This window comes from Myxocyprinus asiaticus, chromosome 43 (assembly GCF_019703515.2).
Source record: "Myxocyprinus asiaticus isolate MX2 ecotype Aquarium Trade chromosome 43, UBuf_Myxa_2, whole genome shotgun sequence".
In the NCBI taxonomy this organism is placed as follows: Eukaryota; Metazoa; Chordata; class Actinopteri; order Cypriniformes; family Catostomidae; genus Myxocyprinus; species Myxocyprinus asiaticus.
This window is the reverse complement of record NC_059386.1, coordinates 29449152-29472512: the sequence shown is the minus strand read 5'-3', so window position 1 is coordinate 29472512 and position 23361 is coordinate 29449152. Positions and strand designations below refer to the sequence as shown.

The 23361-nt window shown below is 37.0% G+C and overlaps 2 protein-coding genes across 2 annotated transcripts; both read right to left on the bottom strand.

Annotated features, from left to right (window-relative positions):
• Nucleotides 1-6033: 6033 nt before the first annotated feature.
• On the bottom strand, nucleotides 6034-7170 carry kcnj1b (potassium inwardly rectifying channel subfamily J member 1b). The gene has a single exon (XM_051685119.1). The coding sequence runs from the start codon at nucleotides 7168-7170 to the stop codon at nucleotides 6034-6036; it is 1137 nt and encodes a 378-aa protein (XP_051541079.1).
• A 10924-nt stretch (nucleotides 7171-18094) lies between these two features.
• On the bottom strand, nucleotides 18095-23201 carry dcps (decapping enzyme, scavenger). Its single transcript, XM_051685124.1, has 6 exons — nucleotides 22589-23201; nucleotides 22233-22383; nucleotides 19773-19918; nucleotides 19526-19639; nucleotides 19330-19440; nucleotides 18095-18956 (listed from the first exon to the last, which is right to left on the bottom strand). Exons 1-6 carry the CDS (start codon nucleotides 22784-22786, stop codon nucleotides 18690-18692), a joined length of 987 nt encoding a protein of 328 aa, XP_051541084.1. The 5' UTR covers nucleotides 22787-23201; the 3' UTR covers nucleotides 18095-18689.
• Between the last annotated feature and the right edge of the window lie 160 nt (nucleotides 23202-23361).

Here is a 23361-nt window from a genome sequence, read left to right as displayed (position 1 = left end):
GTGTTATTATTCTGCCACAGTTGATTCTTTGTTTGCATAATATACATTTGTTCAAAATATGTTTGCATCCTTATTTATTATAAATTAAAAACCCTAATTAGAAATGAAGTGTTTCTTGTTTGTTTTTCAAATGTTAATTTTTTCCAATGTCTTCTGAAGCGATCCAGTTTGTTTTAGGTAAGAACAGACAAAAATGTAACTCCTTTTTCACTGTACATCTTGTCATTGCAGTCAAGCTCAGTTACACTTCTTAGCCCTTGATGCATGTGCAGAGTGCTAGATGTCACTAATCACAAAGGAGACTGCAGATGTCATGTTTTATAGTGAAAAGGGAGTTATATTTTGGTTTGTTCTCACACAAAATCAACTGGATCGCTTCAGAAGACATTGATTAAACCAATGGAGTCATATAGATTACTTTTATACAGACTTTATCTCCTTTTTGGAGCTTTTGGAATTCTGGTCACTATTCACTTCACACTGTATGGACCTAGATGAAATATTCTTCTAAAAATCTATGTGTTCAGCAGAAGAAAGAAAGTCATACACTTCTGGTATGGCATGAGGGTGAGAAAATTATGAGAGAATTTTCATTTTTGGGTGAACTATCTCTTTAAGTTCAAGACTGAAATGTTATTTTCCATAAAAAAATGCATATTTGGGAGAATATTATCACCAGAAACAGACATAGATGTACAGAAAGAGCTGACAAGTGATTGTCTTGAAGTCTCAAAATAATGTTTGAAAATTTTTAAATAAAGCTATGACATCTATATTTATTTCACTAGTTAAATATAATAAATTTGTGACATTGACCTTTGAATGAAATGTCAGATTTACATGCTTCCATTGAAGCACACAAGATGGTCTTTGAAACTTTCTCAAATCTGGGATAATTGATCTTCAGATAAACAAACTTGTAGAATCCATGCCAGCTCAATTACATGTTGTCATTAAAGAAAAAGGGGGACACATCAAATACTAAGGAATTTGGAAAATCATGTCAATTTGTACAAAATGTATGTCGATAATATAACTATGTAAATATTCATATTGGAAATATTGTTTATTTAAAAAAAATCTAAATAAAAGCATAAATAGTCTCAAACTATTGGGCCCCAGTATCAGTGTATGGTGAGGAGAATCCCATTATTTTGTTTAGCTCTTGGGCTCAAGTCCCCATAATGTTGTGGATGAAATACACAGACTGATCAGAACAAGAGCTGTCAAACTGTGTGTTTAATATCGTCTAAATGTGGCTTAACAAAGTAGCGATTCATCCAAGAGTGATCGTGGCAAGTTACACTGAAAGGCTTCACAATATCCCACAGCAAAGTCCTCTAATGAGCACATCTAAGTTTCTGGCCAATTATCACTCAAGAAGGAGAAAATTAAATGCCTATCCTGAGCCGAGTCTTGCACATTCTCTCACAGAGCTGGTTAATTTGCAAAAACCAAGCGGCCGGGCTTTATCACACTCTGCAGCACATCTCAGAGGGACAATCTCTTTGATAAAACAGAGGAAGACTTTGTCTCTACCAAAATCTCTGTCATACAGGGACTGGGAGAGAGGTGTTGATGCTGCGAGCCTTTCGTGGCTGAAAAGTAGTTCACGGTCACAGTTTTAGTGACATATTGGCAAATTGAAATGGCCCACAGGAAGCCATATACATAGAAACTCTCAGAGTCTGGGAAATTCTAGGAAGGGTGAGAATTCAGCAACAAATTAACCTAACAAGTGAGGAAAATGTGCAACTTTATTTCCAGGCCATTAGGGGGCACTAGATGATTTAGTGTCTGATGATTTCTGTCCTAATACTGATTGTGTCTGCTTGAATGTCCATTGATTGTTTTGTGCTAGTGTAAAAGTTTCTCTTTATGCTATGTGAAACATACTCAGTTGTGTAAATATGCTTCACTCCACCAATCAGGCCTGTATGGTAGAGTGGCCAGACGGAAGCCACTCCTCAGTAAAAGGCACATGACAGCCTGCCTAGAGTTTGCCAAAAGGCACCTGAAGGACTCTCAGACCATGAGAAACAAAGACTGAACTCTTTGGCCTGAATGGCAAGCGTCATATATGGAGGAAACCAGGCACCGCTCATCACCTGGCCAATACCATCCCTACAGTATGCTGTAGGGATGTTTTTCAGCGGCAGGAACTGGGAGACTAGTCCGGATCGAGGGAAAGATGAATGCAGCAATGTACAGAGACATCCTTGATGAAAACCTGCTCCAGAGCACTCTGGACCTCAGACTGGGGTGACGGTTCATCTTCCAACAGAACAACGACCCTAAGCACACAACTAAGATAACAAAGGAGTGGCTACGGGACAACTCTGTGAATGTCCTTGAGTGGCCCAGCCAGAGCCCAGACTTGAACATCTCTGGAGAGATCTGAAAATGACTGTGCACCGACACTCCCCATCCAACCTGATGGAGCTTGAGAGGTCCTGCAAAGAAGAATGGGAGAAACTGCCCAAAAATAGGTGTGCCAAGCTTGTAGCATCATACTCAAAAAGACTTGAGGCTGTAATTAGTGCCAAAGGTGCTTCAACAAAGTATTGAGCAAAGGCTGTGAATACTTATGTACATTTTTTTATTTTTTTAATAAATTTGCAAAGATTTCAAACTTTCACGTTGTCATTATGGGGTATTGTTTGTAGAATTGAGGAAAATAATGAATTTAATCCATTTTGGAATAAGGCTGTAACATAACAAAATGTGGAAAAAGTGAAGCGCTGTGAATACTTTCCGGATGCACTGTATGTTATTCTTTCAAATTTGACTTTTTCCCAAGGAGGTCTATATACTAATACCTGGAGAAAGCAGTCTGTTAGCTTTCTCATTCAGTTGCACAGCTGCCTAGCACAGATATATTAAATATTTGTGATTTTTTAAGTGAAGCATGTAACTTCCGTGCCACTAGCATCATCAAACGGAATCACAAAAATAATGACTGTTTCCAGACATGTTTTCCAAACACTCGTCCTGACTTCCATTGTAAGACAAACCGTTATTCCCTCCCGAAACTTACGCCATTGGTGAGCCAATGTTGTTATGTCAAGCTCAAACATAGAGCAATTTTTTTTAAGCACCACAGTGTTTAAAATTCAGGGAAATCAATCTATGAATGGCTTACCTATAGTTGTCTCTGCATATTAAACTGTGGTAGAAGTACTTTAACACTGCGAAAATAACACACTTCACCTTTAACAAAAAAAAAACCTTCCAGGTTAAATTACAGCACTGATCAAACACTGAAGTAGTGTTCTGAAAAAAGTTACCAATCAAGATGTTACCCACAATAGATTAATTTTAAACTGTAAGTCAGTCAGATCTTTATAATGTCAGATAAATCACATTATACACATATACACATATCATATTATTAAACTGAGATATAAATGGTTAAATTAAACATGTCTCTGTTCTGTTTTCTCCAGTTAGCTCACAAGCTAACCGGTTAGCCTTTTATCATAGCATAGGATTAGGTATGGTTTCAGAAAACGTAACTGAGCAAACTGGTTTTGGGCAAAATGTTTTTCGAAACAAGAACAATTCAGCCTGATGTCTTATACCACTCTAAAGTGGTTCTCAACTGGTGGGTCGTAACCCAAAAATGGGTCGCAGGTTTATTCTGATAGGGTCATGGACAACAGGGAAAAAACAATGCCACACGGACATTCTAAAATGCAACTTATATAACAATATATAGTAAGGATAGAAAAATAAGTAGGCTTATCAACTTTTAAGATGGATGGTAAAAAATACTTCCCACTTTGGTCCACGTTAAAGGCTGTATGTCCAATTAAACTGGTATTTTGGTGCAAGATTATCTATCATCTGGTAGACGCAGACCAAATCAGGTAGATAGCAATATGGACAGGTTGCGTGACATGACCCCATCCTTAAAAACCATGAACAATACTATGCTAGATCAAATACGACCCTCAGTGCGCTAAATATAGGTTATGTTTGGTGTGGTGTTGGCTACCTCTATAAAATGTCATGACCTACTACCTACAAACTAAAAGCTGCTCAGTTCACAGTTAATGAACATAAGTCATTATATAGGTCAGTCCTTTTAATCTTCACAGAAAAATATTTACAATGCAGTTAGCGAAAATCACATTCATTGCCACATTTTATCTACTCTTGAAGGCAAAAAAACAGTGCATAAAACTGCTTGTGACATTATCTAAGGTCTCTCTCTCTGGTTCCAAATTATTTTAATGCATTAATAAATTAATAATATCCTCATATTAATAATTTAGTAACATATGTTGGAAAAAACTGTGTTCCACATGCTGCTGTTATGCCTTATTCTAATATAATTTGGCTTGCGCTTTAATCCTTCAGTGAACACTCAGCAGGCTTCTCTTGTCAATGTATGCAATCAAAGAGCACTGAACGAACTTATTCTAATGAGCTTTCCAAAACTGCTCTCCAATGATTCTGTTAAGAGTTAGATCTTTATGAAACAGAATGGAAAACATAGTACAATGTAACACAGATTACATCAAATGTAAATATACTGAGCCTCTGATGATACCAGACATCTCAAATGTGTGGGAAACAACAGCAGCCTCTGGTTTTTCTTCAGTTTAGTCTTGCAGCACAATCATAGTCAGTTCTCAGGTCTGAGACAGTTCTGTTTAACTAAAAAGACAGAGTTGTTTGTTCACCTTTAAGCTGAGCACGGCACTGTTTGGAAAGGCAAGTCAGGCTTTTCTGATCTGAAAACTGGTAGACAAGCAGACAATGGGTCTGTTCTAAACCTAGTGAGCTGGCTTGTTGTCTACTGCCCACACAGGCATCTGCCTTCTAAAAGCCGAAGTATACTTTGGTTGTCGTGTTGCTGATCACTCTAGGCACAGTAGGTGTGCTGAAATTTTTGTCATTAACACAGTCTGCGTGGACTGTCCGTGTGTGGCCCGGATTTTCTTGACAGTCCTTGTCTGTGCACACGCGCCTGCCGTTGATTGTACTAAAAGAGTTATTGAACACATTTGTATTCGCTCGTGGTCAAAATAGTATACTTTACAAGGTAATGAGGTCACCCAGGCGTGATCCAATACGGAACGAAAAACGAAGTATACCTGGACCTTAAGCCAGCCTCCTAGCTGAAACTGAACCACATGAGTGACCCATTTGAATACTCTACGTAGGCAGTATGTCATACAAATAGTGCTCTTCACGAAAAGCACAAGAGAGACTAAAATAAAAAATAGTTTCCATAGTTTACCGTTAGCATGTTGCTAAACTAACAACACAATACTTAAATAAGTATAAAATATAGAATACACACACAAATATTGGGTAAAATGGTCCATTTTAAATGTATTGAACAATTTTTTATGATAGTTGGTGATTGGTATTAAATGAATTATATGTGTTGTTTAAAAATCACATAATTTGTCTCGAATTGTCCACCATCTTGGATGAATTCTTCCCTGAGCTCACTCGTAATTCATTATAGGATTGCCTTCTCTGCAAAAGATACAGTACATGGAAGCTGCTTTTAAATCTGACCAAAAGAAGGTACAACCTCAGAAGTGCCTATGATGCCTTAAAATACAGCCTTCATTGGCAGCTCACTAGGTTTTATAACAGAACCAATGACTCGTTGAGGGCAGATCATCTATCTATATGGAGTTCCTCTTTTCCTCTCTCCCCTAATGTGGTTTCTAACTTTCAAAGAACAATGACACGAGATCGCAGGATGCTTATTGTGTAGGCTACCTATGTGCGTTTGAACGTTTTACTACAGCAGCAATCGTTTATGCCTTATTGGCTGTTCACACAGGATAGGTTCTAGCATTTTTTTAAAACTATGCGTAGCACAACAAAATGGAACAAAATGCAAAATGCAAAATGCTGTTTTTAACTTGACACAGCATCTTAAAAATGTGGCGCTCATGGCAAGAGACACTGAGAAAATTAAATGCTCCATCTAGCATGTTTAAAGAAGACATTTAAAAAATAGTGCAACACAAGAATGTGTCAAGTTTAAACAGTCCCTCAGTCACCCTACTCATTTACATCAAAAGAATCTTGAAGATCTATAACATCAAATCCCAGATTATCAACGCCTTCATGTCCATGTCGGTGGAGAATGAGTTCCTTATTATGTTCATTTTGGAAACAGCACGCACAGTGTGGTGTGACTACTGGCTCTGTTTTGGAGAAGTTAGACAGATCGACGCGGTATTTTCCTCCCTTGGTGCGAGATATGACGGGCAGGAAGTTGTAACCCCACTGGATTTCCCTGGGAAGAAAGGAGGTCCGAACTTGGCAGGACAAGCTGGTGGATTCGGCCATACCATCCAAAAAGACAACCAATTCAAAGTCCTGCTGTTGAAGAGTGTCTGCGGCCATCTCTGAAAATGGGCTGGACTTATCGATTACATGGTACAGAGTAATTGGACAAACAAAGAAGAGGTTGTCCTTACCAGCGTCAACCAAAAAGTCAATGTTCACCTGGTCCAGGATGACTGTCTGCCCTTCTGGAGTGATGGTTGTGCGAAGGAGCTTTCCATAAATCTGGCTTCCAATTAGAAGTGTTTTTCGCAAATTGGCCACTCGGATCTGAAGGCATAGATTTCCTTTCCACAAAGAGATGATTGCTGTTTCGCTGAAGGTGACTGTTTTTGCTCTCCTTTTTGGGAGCGAGATCTTTGCCAGAATAAGTCCACACATAAAGCAGTTTATTATGGCACCCATGAGGGACTGGATGATCAACAGGGCAACCGTGCTTGGGCAGTGACCTGTTAGAGCCCGACCGCCATAGCCAATAGTTGTTTGGGTCTCTAAAGAGTACAAGAAGGCTGTAGTGAGACTGTTAATGTTTTCTATACACTTCATCTGTTGGGACTCTGATGTATTCTGGAGTCTGTCTAAGTCTCCATTATTTTTTGCAAGTGAATACCAGAGTAACCCGAAAATGAACCAGCTTCCAGTGAAGGCAGCAACAAAAAAGACAATTACAAAACACCAGTGGATTTCAACAAATGTAGTCCAGAAGTCTATGATAAAAGCAAAATGGCTGTGATATTTATTGGTCCCAAATTTAATGTTGCAGTGCCCATCCTTGGTGACTAGACGGCTTCCCCTAATTTTACGCTCCACAAGTCGATTGTGAATCTTTTTCCGAATGAACTGGAACATCTTTCAGCTTGCAGAAAAGAATAGAAATAGGTTAAAAATCTGTTGCAGGACACAATAACTTTTTTCAAATGATTATTTAAATATTACAATATTATTAAATGAATTAAATATTATTAACATTATTATTTAGTATATGCAAATATAGTATATGAAATATGCTAAATATATAATACTACTGAAAATAAAAAACAAAATAAAAAATAGAATATAGTAAATATAAACAGAAAGGTTTATCAAATGTACTCTATTTTGAAGGCCAAAAACACATTTAAAAATGTTTCTCTCTCCCTAATAATTTATAACAATTATAATTATAACATAATTTTCATTATCACATAATTGACATAAATTGCTTTTATACTTTCTTAATATCTTGCAAGTTGCAAAACTCAGGTGAGAGTTAATTTACAATATTATAATTAAATATTATTTGCATTATTATTTAGTATATTTGAAATGTTCTAAATAAATAATACTACTGAAACACTGAAAATATAAAATAATATTTTATATATATATATATAATAAAAGTTTATAGCATCATTTTTTTGAAGGGTAAAAACACATTTAAAAATGTTTTCTCTCCAGCTAATAATATATAATTATAATATAACTTTAATTTATAATTAATTTGGTTCATTATCACATATTTGACAAACTTTTTTTTTTCTTGCAAGTTGCAAAACTCTCTTCTGTATATATATATATATATATATATATATATATATATATATATATATATATATATATATATATCACATTAAAATGAATATGCTGCTTACAAATCCAAACCCCTGGAGGCAATGAATGATAATACATTTTATTTACAGCTCATAATCCCCTCAAACACAGCAAACCACACAAATAAATAACTAATTGCTTTCTGTAACACCTACAAATGTTGAAAAAAGTCTACTTCCCATACCTGCTAACTGAAAACGTCCAGCAAACTTCAGAGTTGATTAATGTTCAGGCCATGACGTTGGCTCCTTCGAGCAGGCAACCAGCGGGGTGTTGCCAAAATCCTCAATAAAATGTCCTAATCCCAGGCACATGCCACAGTTTACACTCAAGAAAGCAAAAGACTGCTTTGAAAAAACAGTTCCAAAACTAACCTCAAATCAGTTATGTGCAGTCAGACAGCCAATGCAAATTACGGACCCCCTAAACGTATTGCTTTAGATTGGTTTGCATTGACAACAAGGGGCAAATTCAGGAATAAAACGTTCTAGCCTTCCAAATAGCTTCAGCTGCAATTGGGGAAAGGGAACCCCATCTGGAAACCTGTAGAGCACCTCGCTGGAATGTAAAAGCTTTGCAAAGAACAACAAAAAGAAATAGTTCAATCACACTTCCCTTGTTGGGCTGATCCCCCTCCCTCCTTTCCTCACACGAACTACCCACATCTATGATTTGCATTTACAGTGCTGTGAAAAAGTATTTGTCACCTTCCAGATTTCTTCTATTTTTGTGTATTTTTCATACTAAATTGTTTTAGATCTTTAAACAAGATGTAAAACAAAGGCAACCTGAGTAACACAAAATACAGTTTTCAAATATATTTTTGTTATTGAAAAAAAAAAGTAATCCAACACCTATATCACCCATGTGAAAAACGAACTGCCCCCTTAAACTTAATAGTTGGTTGTGCCACCTTTAGCAGCAACAACTGTAACCAAACACTTTGGATAACTGGAGATCAGTCTTTCACAACGCTGTGGTGGAATTTTAACCCACTTTTCTTTGCAGAACTGCTTTAGTTCAGCCACATTGGAGGGTTTTTGAGCATGAACTGTCCATTTAAGTTCCTCCCTTACGAAACAAAAATATATGTGAATATATTGGAAAATATTGTGTGATATATTAATAATAATTTCATTTATGGGAATCTCGTACTTATATTTTTCAATATTCTGTAATATATGCGTGAACCATGTATGGCTATATATTGATACATATAAAAAAAAAAATATATAGCAATAACAAGACAAAAAATTTACTACATTTTTACATGTAATAGCTTTATTGGAACACAAATCATTTCTCTTTCATTAGTTAATGCATGGGTTTACATACAGCATTAAATGTCTCAAAAATATATTCCCAATATGCCTACAAAGGTCCCCGATTCTTTACAGATTCGGGCAAATGAAGACATAAATGAAAATTCAGTGACAAATTTGCTTTCCACATTTTTACATTTTTCACACATTAATACACATACACACACACACACAGTGCATCCGGAAAGTATTCACAGCGCTTCACTTTTTCCACATTTTGTTATGTTACAGCCTTATTCCAAAATGGATTAAATTCATTATTTTCCTCAATTCTACAAACAATACCCCATAATGACAACATGAAAGAAGTTTGTTTGAAATCTTTGCAAATTTATAAAAAATAAATAAATACAAAAATAAATAAATCACATGTACATAAGTATTCACAGCCTTTGCTCAATACTTTGTTGAAGCACCTTTGGCACCAATTACAGCCTCAAGTCTTTTTGGGTATGATGCTACAAGCTTGGCACACCTATTTTTGGGCAGTTTCTCCCATTCTTCTTTGCAGGACCTCTCAAGCTCCATCAGGTTGGATGGGGAGCGTCGGTGCACAGCCATTTTCAGATCTCTCCAGAGATGTTCAATCGGGTTCAAGTCTGGGCTCTGACTGGGCCACTCAAGGACATTCACAGAGTTGTCCCAGAGCCACTCCTTTGTTATCTTGGCTGTGTGCTTAGGGTTGTTGTCCTGTTGGAAGATGAACCTTCGCCCCAGTCTGAGGTCCAGAGTTCTCTGGAGCAGGTTTTCATCAAGGATGTCTCTGTACATTGCTGCATTCATCTTTCCCTCGATCCTGACTAGTCTCCCAGTTCCTGCCGCTGAAAAACATCCCCACAGCATGATGCTGCCACCACCATGCTTCACTGTAGGGATGGTATTGGCTAAGTGATGAGCGGTGCCTGGTTTCCTCCAGACATGACGCTTGCCATTCAGGCCAAAGAGTTCAATCTTTGTTTCATCAGACCAGAGAACTTTGTGTCTCATGGTTTGGGAGTCCTTCAGGTGCCTTTTGGCAAACTCCAGGCGGGCTGTCATGTGCCTTTTACTGAGGAGTGGCTTCCGTCTGGCCAATCTACCATACAGGCCTGATTGGTGGAGTGCTCATTGGGACCTTCAATGCTGCAGAAATTTTTCTGTACCCTTCCCCAGATCTGTGCCTCGATACAATCCTGTCTCGGAGGTCTACAGACAATTCCTTGGACTTCATGGCTTGGTTTGTGCTCTGACATGCACTGTTAACTGTGGGATCTTATATAGACAGGTGTGTGCCTTTCCAAATCATGTCCAATCAACTGAATTTATCAACTGAATTTATCAACTAGATTGGAGGTGGACTCCAATCTAGTTGTAGAAACATCTCAAGGATGATCAGTGGAAACAGGATGCACCTGAGCTCAATTTTGAGTGTCATGGCAAAGGCTGTGAATACTTACGTACATGTGATTTTGTTTTTTCTTTTTTTATTTTTAATAAATTTGCAAAGATTTCAAACTTCTTTCACATTGTCATTATGGGGTATTGTTTGTAGAATTTTGAGGAAAATAATGAATTTAATCCATTTTGGAATAAGGCTGTAACATAACAAAATGTGGAAAAAGTGAAGCGCTGTGAATACTTTCCGGATGCACTGTGTGTGTATATATATATATACACACACATACACACACACACACACACACACACACTTTTTTCAAAAGTTTTGAAACACATTCTTTATTATAATTTTTTTCTTCACATTTTAGAATAATAGTAGTCATCAAAACTATGGAATAACATAAATGGAACTATGGACTTACTCCTATGCTTTGGATCATTGTCTTGCTGCATAATCCAGTTGCGCTTGAGCTTCAACTCTGATTGACCGGACGTTCTACTTTAGGATTTTCTGGTAGAGAGCAGAATTCATGTTTCCCTAAATTATTGCAAGTCGCCCTGGCCCTGAAGCAGCAAAGCATCCCCACACCATCACACTACCACAACCATGCTTGACCGTAAGTATTATGTTCTTTTTGTGGAATTCTGTATTTGAGTTACCCTAGATGTAACGGGACCCGTATACACAAAAACATATGAAATCAGGATGGGGGCAAATACTTTTTTCACAGCACTGTAAATAAGGTGCATGTTTCAAGTCCAGATAATACATTTACAGGGAAAGGCAAAGTTCAACTGGGAGCCAAAATTTTCTGAAAATGTCTTTATTTCCACCTCTGAAATGTTTGTGTTGTTATTTGCCAATTTACTGTTAAGATGAACAAAAGAGAGGAAAAACTGACAACTTTAACCTTTTTTGTGTGTCTCAAGTAATCCAGGCTGGGAAGTGATTTAATCCCAATCTAACAGATAGGTGATTTAATCCTAAACTAAAAAGCAAGAGTAACAACTTGAAAATTCTTTTGCACTCAACAAGTGAAAAGCACTATAAAATATTCCTCATAAAATAAAAGAGATGCTGCTAAAGTGCTCTACACAAATACCACACATATCATGTGGCCACATCAGCTTCCTCTGTAACACTTGCAGTAAGAAAAACCTCAAAACAGCCTCAACTCTTCATGGCATGGATTCCACAAGATGTTGGAAACATTCCTTTGAGATTCTAGTCCATATTGACATGACTGCATCATGCAGTTTCTGCAGATTTGTCAGCTGCACATTCATGCTGCGAATTTCCCATTCTACCACGTCAAGTCGTCAAGTCATTTTTATTTGTATAGCGCTTTTCACAACACACATCGTTTTAAAGCAGCTTTACAGAAAATCATGCTTTAACAGAAAATGAAACTGTAATATCTATAGTCTTAGAGTCATCAATGTGTAGTTTGATTAAATATGATCGTAAATTATGTATAAAAATAAATAATTAAATAACAATTGTATTTAGAGCCTCAGTGAGCAAGCCGAAGGCGACTGTGGCAAGGAACACAAAACTCCATAAGATGTTGGTTAATGGAGAAAAATAACCTTGGGAGAAACCAGGCTCACTGTGGGGGCCAATTCCCCTCTGGCTAACAGCATGAAAATAATGGCAATATTAGTTATTTCTGTGCCGTGCAAGTCATGGTTTAAAATTTGTAAACTAAGTAAGTGTTAAGGGCCAGTGTTTAAACAAAGATTTTGTATGAACCTAACTAAAGAAACCTAATTGTGAGTTGATGGATAAATTAGGTGTATGCCTGGCTAAATAGATGAGTCTTTAGTATAGATTTAAATTGAGTGAGTATGTCTGCATCCCGAAGAGCGTTAGGGAATCTCTTTTAAGAGCTTAGTTGGTTTTGGATCTAACACACACTTTGTGGCTTTTGATGTTTCTATAAGTTTTGTTAGCTCTTCATGAAATATGACAGCGAAGGATTGAAGCTGCTTGTGAGGAAAATTATGAGACACTGTTTTCTGAGGTACTGTGACAGGCGATTGCATAATTTAAATTTTATTTATGATGATTTCAATTTTAAAAGTAAAGAAATTCAAAAGTAAAGTCATTATCACTGTGCTGTGACAGAATATCTGGTTCAGTCAAGGCTTTATTCCTAAACAATTTAGTCACAGTACTGAATAAACAACTAGGATTTTTGTGGTTATGTTCTACGAGTTTCTGCCTGTCCTTCTATGCACAACGAAATTCCTCTAATTTTGTATTTTTCCATTTTCCAAGCTGCTCTCTTGAGAGCATAAGTGTGATCATTGTACCATGGTGCGGGGCTTTTTTCTTTAATCGAAGGGGGTCAACACTATCAAGAGTGCTAGAGAAGACTGTATTTATATTTTCTGTTATTACTTCAAGTTCTTCTAGACTTTTTGGCTTACTGAGTATATAAGATAAATCTGGAAGATTATTAGTGAAGCTATCTTTAGTGGTTGAAAGAACTGTTCTACCAGAACGATAGAGTTGTGTAGATTGAGTAATATTAGCTGATCGCAGCATACAAGAGACGATGTAATGATCTGAGATGTCGTCGCTCTGCGGAAGAATTTCTATAGTATCAACATCAACTCCATATGACAGAAGAAATCTAGCGTATAATTATGGCAATGAGTTGGTCCTGTCACATTTTCTCTGACTCCAAGAGGGTTGAGAACATCAATAAATGCTAATCTCAATGTGTCATTTTCATTATCTATGTGAATGTTGAAGTCACCAACAATTAAAACTCTATCCACAGTTATTAATAACTTGAAACATTTTTTGTCTTAAGATGATTATTTACACTACAATTCAAAAGTTTGGGTTCACTTGCCTGAAATGTTTCTCATGATCTTAAAAATCCTTTGATCTGAAGGCATATGCTTAAAAGTTTGAAATTAGTTTTGTAGACAAAAATATAATTGTGCCAACATATTAATTTAATTACAAAACTAAAATTTTATAAAAAAAAATGTATGACTTGGACCGAATAATTAAGAAAAGCAGTCACTATGTGCCCAGAATATAGATGGGAACTCCTTCAATACTGTTTAAAAAGCATCCCAGGGTGATATCTCAAGAAGTTGGTTGAGAAAATGTCGAGTACATGTCTGCAAATTCTAGGCAAAGTGTGGCCACTTTGAAGATGCTAAAATATAACAGTTTTGATTTATTTAGGATTTTTTTAGTCACAACATAATTCCCATATTTCCATTTCTATTATTCCATAGTTGTGATGATTTTACTATTATTCTAAAATGTGGAGAAAAAAAAAATAATAAAGAAAGAATGAGTAAGTGACCCTAAACTTTTGAACGGTAGTGTATATCTTCAGCTTTAGCATGATAATAGGAAAAATAAGACTCCCAAACATTACTTTTGCAAACAGAAAAGACTAGAATAGAAGAACAGGGAGCCCTGCAACAGATGTCATGACCCCCACAAAGCCCCCTACTGAACATCGTGTCAGTCTGGGATTACATAAAGAGACAGAAGCAATTGAGACAGCCGAAATAGATAGAAGAACTGTGGCAAATTCTCCAAGAAGCTTGGAACATCCTATCTGCCAACAACCAAGAAATACTGTGTCCAGGTGTACCTAGGAGAATTGGTGCTGTTTTAAAGGCAAAGGTGGTCACACCGAATATTGATTTAGGTTTTTTTATGTTTACTGGACTTTGTATGACATTAAGTGATAAATGAAAACTATTTATGTCATTATTTTTGAAGACATCCTCACTATGCAACATTTTTCACAAGTACTTTTGCACAGTATTGTATATACTATATATACTGCATATATATATATATATATATATATATATATATATATATATATATATATATATATTAGAGCTGTTAGAATTAATGCATTAACGCATGCGATTAATTAAAGTTTAGCGTGTTAATTTTTTTAATCGCGATTAACACATTAACCGTTAATAAAGCATAAACCAGCTTAAACACTTGTTGGATGGGCGAAACCTTTGAGATGTGTCCTCCCGGAGTCATTAAACTGACACGCAGACAACAGCACTTCCCTGTCAGTGATAAAATGATGGAAAAAGGACCTCTTAACACTATTTGATGGACAAAACAATCCCAGACTTGTGACAGAAATCAAGTATTTTTCAGCCTAGGTAAGATGCATTTTAATTACCACAGAATCAGGTTAAGTCTTAACCATCACAAAAGGGCAGAATGAGACGTTTTCGTCTACAAGTGCTTTTCATTCGGAGTTCAAAGTGACGCTTGATTCTGGTTTGTCTCCCTGATGCGAATCATGAACATGGCTTCACGATTGCTGTAACAAAGCGGATAACCACAGTCTACCGGCAGATTAATATTGTGGAGACTTTGGGAAATGCTTAATGTTACTTTAATTGGTGCTATTTTAGTGCATTTCTATCTTTATACTGTGGAAGGCTTTGTTTAGAAAATGTTAATAAAGCATTATATTCTTACATATTAGGAAAGAAAGAAAAAAATAAATGCATTTTGACAGGAAAAGAAATATATTTAGAGTCAAATTTTAGCACTTTCAAAACCTGATTAATTGCGATTAACTACAAAAAATTATGCGATCAATCACAATTAAACATTTTAATCGACTTACAGCACTAAGATATATATACACACACACACTCACCAGCCACTTTATTAGGTACATCTGTACATGCAGATATGGGTCAGGAGCTTCAGTTAATGTTCACATTAACCATCAGTATGGGGAAAAAATTTGATCTCAGTGATTTAGACTGTGGCATGACTGTTGGTGCCAGACCAGCTGGTTTGAATATTTCTGCACAACAATCTCTAGAGTTTGCTGAGAATGGTGCGAAAAACAAAAAAACTTCCAACGAGCGGCAGTTCTGTGGGCAAAAACGGCTTGTTAATGACAGAGGTTAGAGGAGAATGGTCAGACTGGTCCATGCTGACAGGAAGGTGACAGTAACCCAAATAAACATGCATTACAACAGTGCTATGCAGAAAAGCATTTCTGAATGTACAACACGTCGAACATTGAGGCGAATGGGCTACAGCAGCAGAAGACCCCTCCAGGTACCACTACTGTCAGCTTAGAACAGGAAACTGAGGCTGCAGTGGGCACAGGCTCACCAAAACTGGACAGCAGACGATTGGAAAAACATCGCCTGGTCTGACAAATCTGGATTTCTGCTGAGGTACACAAATGGTAGGCCCACTTCTGCCTCAGTTTTCTATTCTTGGCTGACAGAAGTGGAACCCAATGTGGTCTTCTGCTGTTGTAGCCCATCCGCCTCAAGGTTTGACATGATGTGCATTCTGAGATGCTATTCTGCTCACTACAATTGTACAGAGTGGTTATCTGAGTTACTGTAGCCCTTTAAACCAGTCTGGCCATTCTCTGTTGACCTCTCTCATCAACAAGGTGTTTCTGTCCACAGAACTGCCACTCACTGGATGTTTTTTTGTTTTTGGCACCATTCTGAGTAAATTCTAAAGACTCTTATGCATGAAAATCCCAGGAGATCAGCAGTTACAGAAATACTCAAACCAACCCATCTTGCACCAACAATCATGCCACGGTCGAAATCACTGAGATCACATTTTTCCCCATTCTGATGGTTGATGTGAACATTAACTAAAGCTCCTGACCCATATCTGCATGCTTTTATACATTACACTGCTGCCACAAGTTTGGCCGATTAGAAAATCGCATGAATAAGATGATGTATGGGTGTACCCAATAAAGTGGCCAGTGAGTGAGTGAGTGAGTGAGTGTGTGTGTGTGTGTGTGTGTGTGTGTGTGTGTATATATATATGCAACCGATCGCAACACGGCAAGTTTAGATATGCAAAAGTGCAAATAAGATCTGAGAGCTGTGATGAAGGGTAACATTTTCACACTTGGCTTCAGAAGACTTGGAATACGGAACACAAGATGTACGGACTAGTTTTATAGTTCTTTATGATACTTTTCTGTCCTAGGACAGCCCCCGTCACTGTATGCTTTCATTGTATGGAAAAGAGCAGCATGAACATTCTTCAAAACATTTCCTTTTGTGTTCCATTGAAGAAAGTCACAGGTTTGGAATGTAAAGAACAATAATTTTCATTTTGGCTGAACTATTTACAAAATTACCAAATTAATTGTCTAGTAATAATTCAATTTGCTCTATTAATTCTGAGATCAGAACAGAGTGATATCAGGATATGAAGAGAAAAGGTTTTGTCTGAAAGGAACACTTATTAAGTGCTATTATGTAATTGTTCTGAAAACCCCAGTAAGGTCATTTAAAAGCTCTTAAGGGGTTTAACATTGTTCTCAGGAATGTTCTGTCTAAATATTGAATGCTGCAGGACAGATCACAGAAATTAACAAGATCTGTTAATTAGTTGGAATGAATGAACATATAAGATGAAAAGAAAAATGAAACTACAAGAGACACAGACTGAAACAGCCACATAAATCATTGAGGTAGTGAAAAAACTGAAAGTGAAAAATCTTTTTCCAATGAAAGCAGATAAGTGTCCGATGGCTGTCAAGCTTCAAAAAGCACAAAACAGAACAAATAAAAGTGGTTCACAAATAGAGTTACACAATAAGTACATTGTATTGCATGTATTTTAATATTAGTACATAGTAGTTAAAGACACCTAATATAAAGTGGGACCAAAGTGGATTATGAATTACCTGAGGTGATCACCTACAGAAATCATTCCACAGAAACAAACATCTTGTGTTTTGTGATTCACTTCCATTATACAACATATAGCAGTTAAATCTTCTTTTAAAGCTTATGTTAAACCACATAAACAGACTTTGAACAGTCAATCTTTGAGCATTTTTTTCCTGCTGAGAAGTTTTGGACTTTTTTTTTTTTTTTTTTTACCTCCCTAGCCCTGGATTTACACTGAGACAAAGAATTATGTTCCTTACAAAAATGCTAAATGCCCGAATGCAATAGCAGACTTTTTAGAAAGCAATGGCAATACTGTTATGTTTCTAATATTTTAGTGTTCATGTTTCTGGCTGTCTTAGTTAATAATATAAAATCAGTTGGTTTCCTTTGTTTTGTTTGAAGATAACAAAAAGCAATTGGGGTGTAATTTCACTCAGGCCTGCTGTTCCATCAGTCACAGCCAAATCTCTTCAAAGTACCCCTTAAAACTCAAAGAATGAAGCCTTGAGGCCCCACTGGAACCAGTTGTGCTTCAAAATGAATTTCCACCACTGGCAGGTGCACATTCCAACAAAAAATTAAATTATGAATTTGGGCTTTGAGTTTAGGATCTGTCCAAATGATCAACTACAGCACAAAATGGACAGTCGTCATACAACTCTGCGGTTTAAAAAAGCAGTATTTTAAAATAAAATGCAAATGACCATATAATCCAATAATTTATATCATTTTACATCAAATTTACCTTTAAAAATGAAAAACAACCCTAATCATAAACTGGAATTGGGTATAATTTCAAAGGCTTTTAATGGGGATTTTCTCATACGATTACAGTTACCTAAAACAACAAATAGAGAACAAAGCAACAACTAGATCTTTACTAACACATTGCTCCCAATAGGATTATGAGGTTTGCAATCACAACAGGATAAAATACCTTTGTAGGCAATCTTAAAAAAAAATCTATCTTTCAGGAGTTTAGCTGTTCTGTATTCTAATACAACACATATTCTGATAAACTTTACACAATATCCAACAGCACTCCTGTTAGAAATTGTTCATGCAGTAAATCTTAATTGTTTCGTATCAGACTCTTACTTCATTTCATTAGGTTTGGTTCCAAAAGATGATTTCAAAATTTCAATAAAAATAAAAAATAAACAGTACACTATACACATTTCTTAAGTATTTTTGAATAATAAAAAAACAAGGTTAAAGACATTAAGAAAATCTTATTTCACTGAGCGGATGATGTAAATAGGTTTTTCTTGTTTAAAATGGCTAGCAGTGGCCTTTAACCAAAGGGTTTTTCAAAACTAGTAAAAAAACAATGTTACCACAAAAAATTCAAAAACAGGTCAGGCCCTCAGAGGTCACTGGTTTCTAGAGCTTTCCAGCCTCTTTGAATCTGATGAGCAAACCGTCATCGGCTCGCAGAGGGAAAGTCAGGCTGCGGTTATGATAGTACCTGGCATCTGCCTGTAAGTTTTGAATGACGTCTGAAAGCAGGTGGGCCCTTTCCACCCCACAGCCAGGAGCCTCGTAGTCCAGTGAGGTGAAATGAACATGGAGATGATAGTATGACGGCTGATAGTGCAGATATATGCGCAGTTTGCTGGGAGGGATGCCATATTGCTGCTTAATGGTGTACTGTGGATACAGACGACATCATGTTGTCATTTTTCCTAGCATTAGAATTTTTACTGTTGTATTTTTAGGGCTTTTGTTGGCCAGAATTGAACCTGTACATCCTGAATGAGCGCCAAAACATGTCTAAAGCACCAACTGCTGTACTTTATTTTTGCACACAAGCTTTTCAAAAACAAGTATGGTAAACAGTGGACGAGGAGAAAATAAACCATCCTTTTCTGTTGAAATACATAGATCAACAGTGACATCTGCTGGACAACAGAGTAATTGCACCAATATTTTAATGTGAAGACTAAAAGTTCCTTTAACATTCGGAACAAATTTAATTTATAGATGCATCTTGAAAAATAATCTGTAACTCAGTACAGCTCACCTCTCCTTTGCTGCGGATGTTTTTCAGTAATGGCAGGTGCTCTGATGTAAGATCCCTCAAACTTTTAATGTCCCTCCGGTGGACAATCGCAATCAAGTATAAGTCTTCTGGCTAGATAGGTGAGGAAATGTTCAATATTTTTGACTTGCCTTTTTATTCACCCTCAAATATAACAGTGATCCTCAATTTTTTTAACCTGCTTTTGGTCCCACTTGAAATCCGGTAACAAGACAAAACCAGTATTGGGGTCTGGATCTTCGAAAATAATCCGGTCGGCTTCAGCTTTCTTGTCCAAGATATTGTGCACCCACTGCAAATTAAATGCGGAACGGCTTTGATAATATAGCACAAAATGTACAGTGCAATACCTCTAATTTCTATATAAGTTAGGACAGAAATATTAGGCTACTTAAATTCAAGTGCACTAGTCAGTAGATTCTCACCTGCACACTGAAGCTCTGGCCGCTGATGTACGGCAGTGTGAGTTGACGATAATCCTCCCCCGATTCTTCGACCAGAAAAATCTCCTGACGCAAATATTTCTTAATATGCTTCTCTGTTGCAGGGCACACCACTGTTGTCTTGATTTCTGTTATCAAAAAAAGAAATAAAATATAAAAAAAAATTAAAAAAAAAAAAATATATATATATATATATATATATATATATATATATATATATATATATATATATATATATATATAGTTTACATGTATTGTCCATTACTGATCCCTAATGGAAAACAGCCACGTACTATAGTTTATTTCACAGTGTAATTAAAAAAAAAAGACAGTGTGAAATACAAAGTGCAAACATCACAAATAAATGCAATGGTAAATATAGCTGCAAGCAGCCATTACGGGGCCAAGAATCACAACCTAAAGAACACTGAATATACATGATACGCAGACCAAAATAACACCAAGTTGCATCTTGCCTCAGCGCAGGATGGTACTGGAAACTTCCCATTTGACATTTCATGGCTCTAACCACTGCTCCACTCAGCCGCTGGACTAACAGCCACCAAGAGGACTTTGTATTCATGGAACTTTTAAATGGAGATCAAATTCAGAATTTAATTGTGGAACAAGCCAAGCAACCAAAAATCACCACAGAATGACTTAGAGGTGGGGATTCAAACACACAACCTTTTGAACTATAAACCAGTGCTTTAACACAGTGCCTTCAAACTTCTCAGTTACCCTCAGGACATGATGTCGATGATGCATACCACTTTATGTAATGATTTATCACTTCTTTTTTTTTTTTTATAAAATTAAATAAAGCATAGAGACTATATGGCTGACATGGAAAAGCATGCTAGCTGGTTAGCATGCTAAGCTAATGTTGCCTATGGATAACATTGTGATCAAATAGCCTAACAAATGTGCTGGTTAGAATCCTAACTGATTAGCATGCAAGCTGATTAGCATGCTAAGCTAATGTTGTCTACAGATAATGTTGTGATCAAACTGCCTTACAAATGCAGTGGCAAGCATGCTAACTGATTAGCATGCTAACCGATTAGCATGCTAAGCTAATGCTGCCCTACAGATAGCATTGAGATCAAATAACCTTTTAAGCCAGAAAACCCCACAGTTAGCATGCTAGCTGGTTAGCATGCTAAGCTATCATAGCATGTAGCATGATAACCATGCTAAATAGACCATGTTCTTTTGAAATACATGTGATGCTGTCTCTAAACTTCTCAATCCTTTCAAAAGATATCACTCCCTTATATATCAGAAGAACAACACTAAGACAAAGAAGAACAAGAAGTATACCTGTAAACAGAAATGATCTGTGATAAGCCCTGCAGCTGTTCAGTAAATAAATACAAAGACCTCCAGTACAATATAGCATAAACTCTAACACTGGTCTAAACACCTTCGGTGCTTGGCCCCCAAATAATAATACTAACGGATACAGTAGGTGCCACAGCACCTTCGGTGCTTGGCCCCTAAATACCGTGCATAAACATATTGAAATAAGTTTGAACATAAATAATTGCTCATGATCGAATATAAACATATATATAGTTGACAATAATCATATAAAACACCCTCCGGACCCCAGGTTGGAAACCACTGCCCAAACAGATACAATAATTAAAGGAACAGTTCAGCCAAAAATTCAAATTATCTCATCATTTACTCACCCTCATGCCATCCCAGATGTGTATGACTTTCTTTCTTCTGCAGAACAGAAACAAAGATTTTTAGAAGAATATCTCAGCTCTGTAGGTCCATACAATGCAAGTGAATGGGACCAAAACTTCGAAGCTCCAAAAAGCACATGAAGTCAGCATAAAAGTAATCCATAGGACACCAGTGGTTTAATCCATGTCTTCTGAAGCGATCCAATCGGTTTTGGGTGAAAACAGACCAAAATATAACTATTTTCTTTTCACTATAAATCTTGACATAAGCAGTCTCTGCGGCAATCATGATTTCAAGCTTGATTACACTTCCGAACGCCATATAGCACTCTGCGCACTTGTGGTGCACTAGGAAGTGTAATCAAGCTTGAAATCATGATCGTACCTAGAGACTGCAATGGTAAGATGTACAGTGAATAAGGAGTTATATTTTGGTCTGTTCTAACCCAAAACTGATTGGATCACTTCAGAAGACCATTGGAGTCTTATTGATTACTTTTATGCTGTCTTTATGTGCTTTTTGGATCTTCAAAGTTTTGGCCACCATTCACTTGCATTGTATGGACCTACAGAGCTGAGAAATTCTTCTAAAAATCTTTGTTTGTGTTCAGCAGAAGAAAGAAAGTCAAAAACATCTGGGATGGCATGAGTGTGAGTAAAAGATGAGAGAATTTTCATTTTTGGGTGAACTATCTATTAACAGAACAGACAAAAGCTGGTGAAATGGGGTCAGTAATGATCCTACCATTAAGGTGAGCTGGTGCCTGTAGCTTATATGTGCTGTACACATCATTCCTCATCTCCAACTTCAATGTACTGCTCTTTAATAACTCAGGCAGTGTGTCCTGTCTAATAGGACTTTTCTCCAGGATCACAACTGCATCCTGGTCCTTCACCTAAAAAAAGAGCACATGTGAGAAGTTCCCCATTATGTACAATCAGAAAGAGGTGCTAAGGCTAAGTATTGTCCTTTATCGAACTTTTCCAAACACTAATTCTTAATAAAATACTAAGTGCCAAATCTGTATTCTAAGATAGCAGTAATACCCCCAAACCCAGAAAGATGTATTATAATGTCTGATCTCTCTAATGCAAACGAACCTTTCCATGAACAAAGATATTTTTTTCCCGCGCAGACTCGCGCAAAATGCGGGTGATTTCGAAGCCCGATACCGGACTATCGGATGAGATCTCATCGCCGTCGCTGTGCTGCTCATTGTCGGTGTGTTTTTGTTCAGTATCGCCGGTCTCGTGTGTTTTGAGTCTTTTTGCAGCGCTGCCATTCTCGGATTCCGCCATGATTCACCCTCCGCAAAATCAACCAATCAGAACCAACCGTGCGTCATGTAGTCGTTTGGAGGCAGTTTCGATCCTTCTCAGCCTCTTGATGCGTCTTATTCAGAAGTGATTGTCCCTATACCCTATTCCCTTCGAAGACCTCTAATGAGTATGTGAGATTTTCGGAGGGCTGAAAGGTTTTTTTTATTGTAAATTCTGTTTGGAACAACCCTACTGCTTAGCTTCCATGACTGTTCTCCCTTCAAAGTGCCCTTCAAATTGAATCATTGATGAGGCCTTCATTTATTCCATTCGGAACGCAGTATAAGTAAACTTCATCTAGGGGCGTATGGCGGCTCAAACGCCGAGCCCCTGTTCAGAGTCTCACGCCGTCTTTTGTCCTACTCCAGACGTTTGTACTATAAAAAGTAAAATAATTTAAATATTTTACGGAGTATATGGAAACGTCGCCCAATAAATCTCTTTTTAAAGAATCCATCATCCAGCAATCACAAACGGCTGTGATTGGTCCGTTTTGACCAGCACGGAGAAAAGTAACAGATACCACATGACAACAGCGTGAACGGTGTGTGTTT

Excerpts from the sequence above, each read along its gene's own strand:
- dcps (XM_051685124.1), bottom strand. The coding sequence starts at position 22,786 with ATGGCGGAATCCGAGAATGGCAGCGCTGCAAAAAGACTCAAAACACAC. Across the intron at positions 19,919-22,232 it reads GGCACCAGCTCACCTTAATG|AAATCAAGACAACAGTGGTG; the intron begins GTAGGATCATTA and ends TTTTGATAACAG. Across the intron at positions 19,640-19,772 it reads GCCAGAGCTTCAGTGTGCAG|TGGGTGCACAATATCTTGGA; the intron begins GTGAGAATCTAC and ends TTTAATTTGCAG.
- kcnj1b (XM_051685119.1), bottom strand. The coding sequence starts at position 7,170 with ATGTTCCAGTTCATTCGGAAAAAGATTCACAATCGACTTGTGGAGCGT.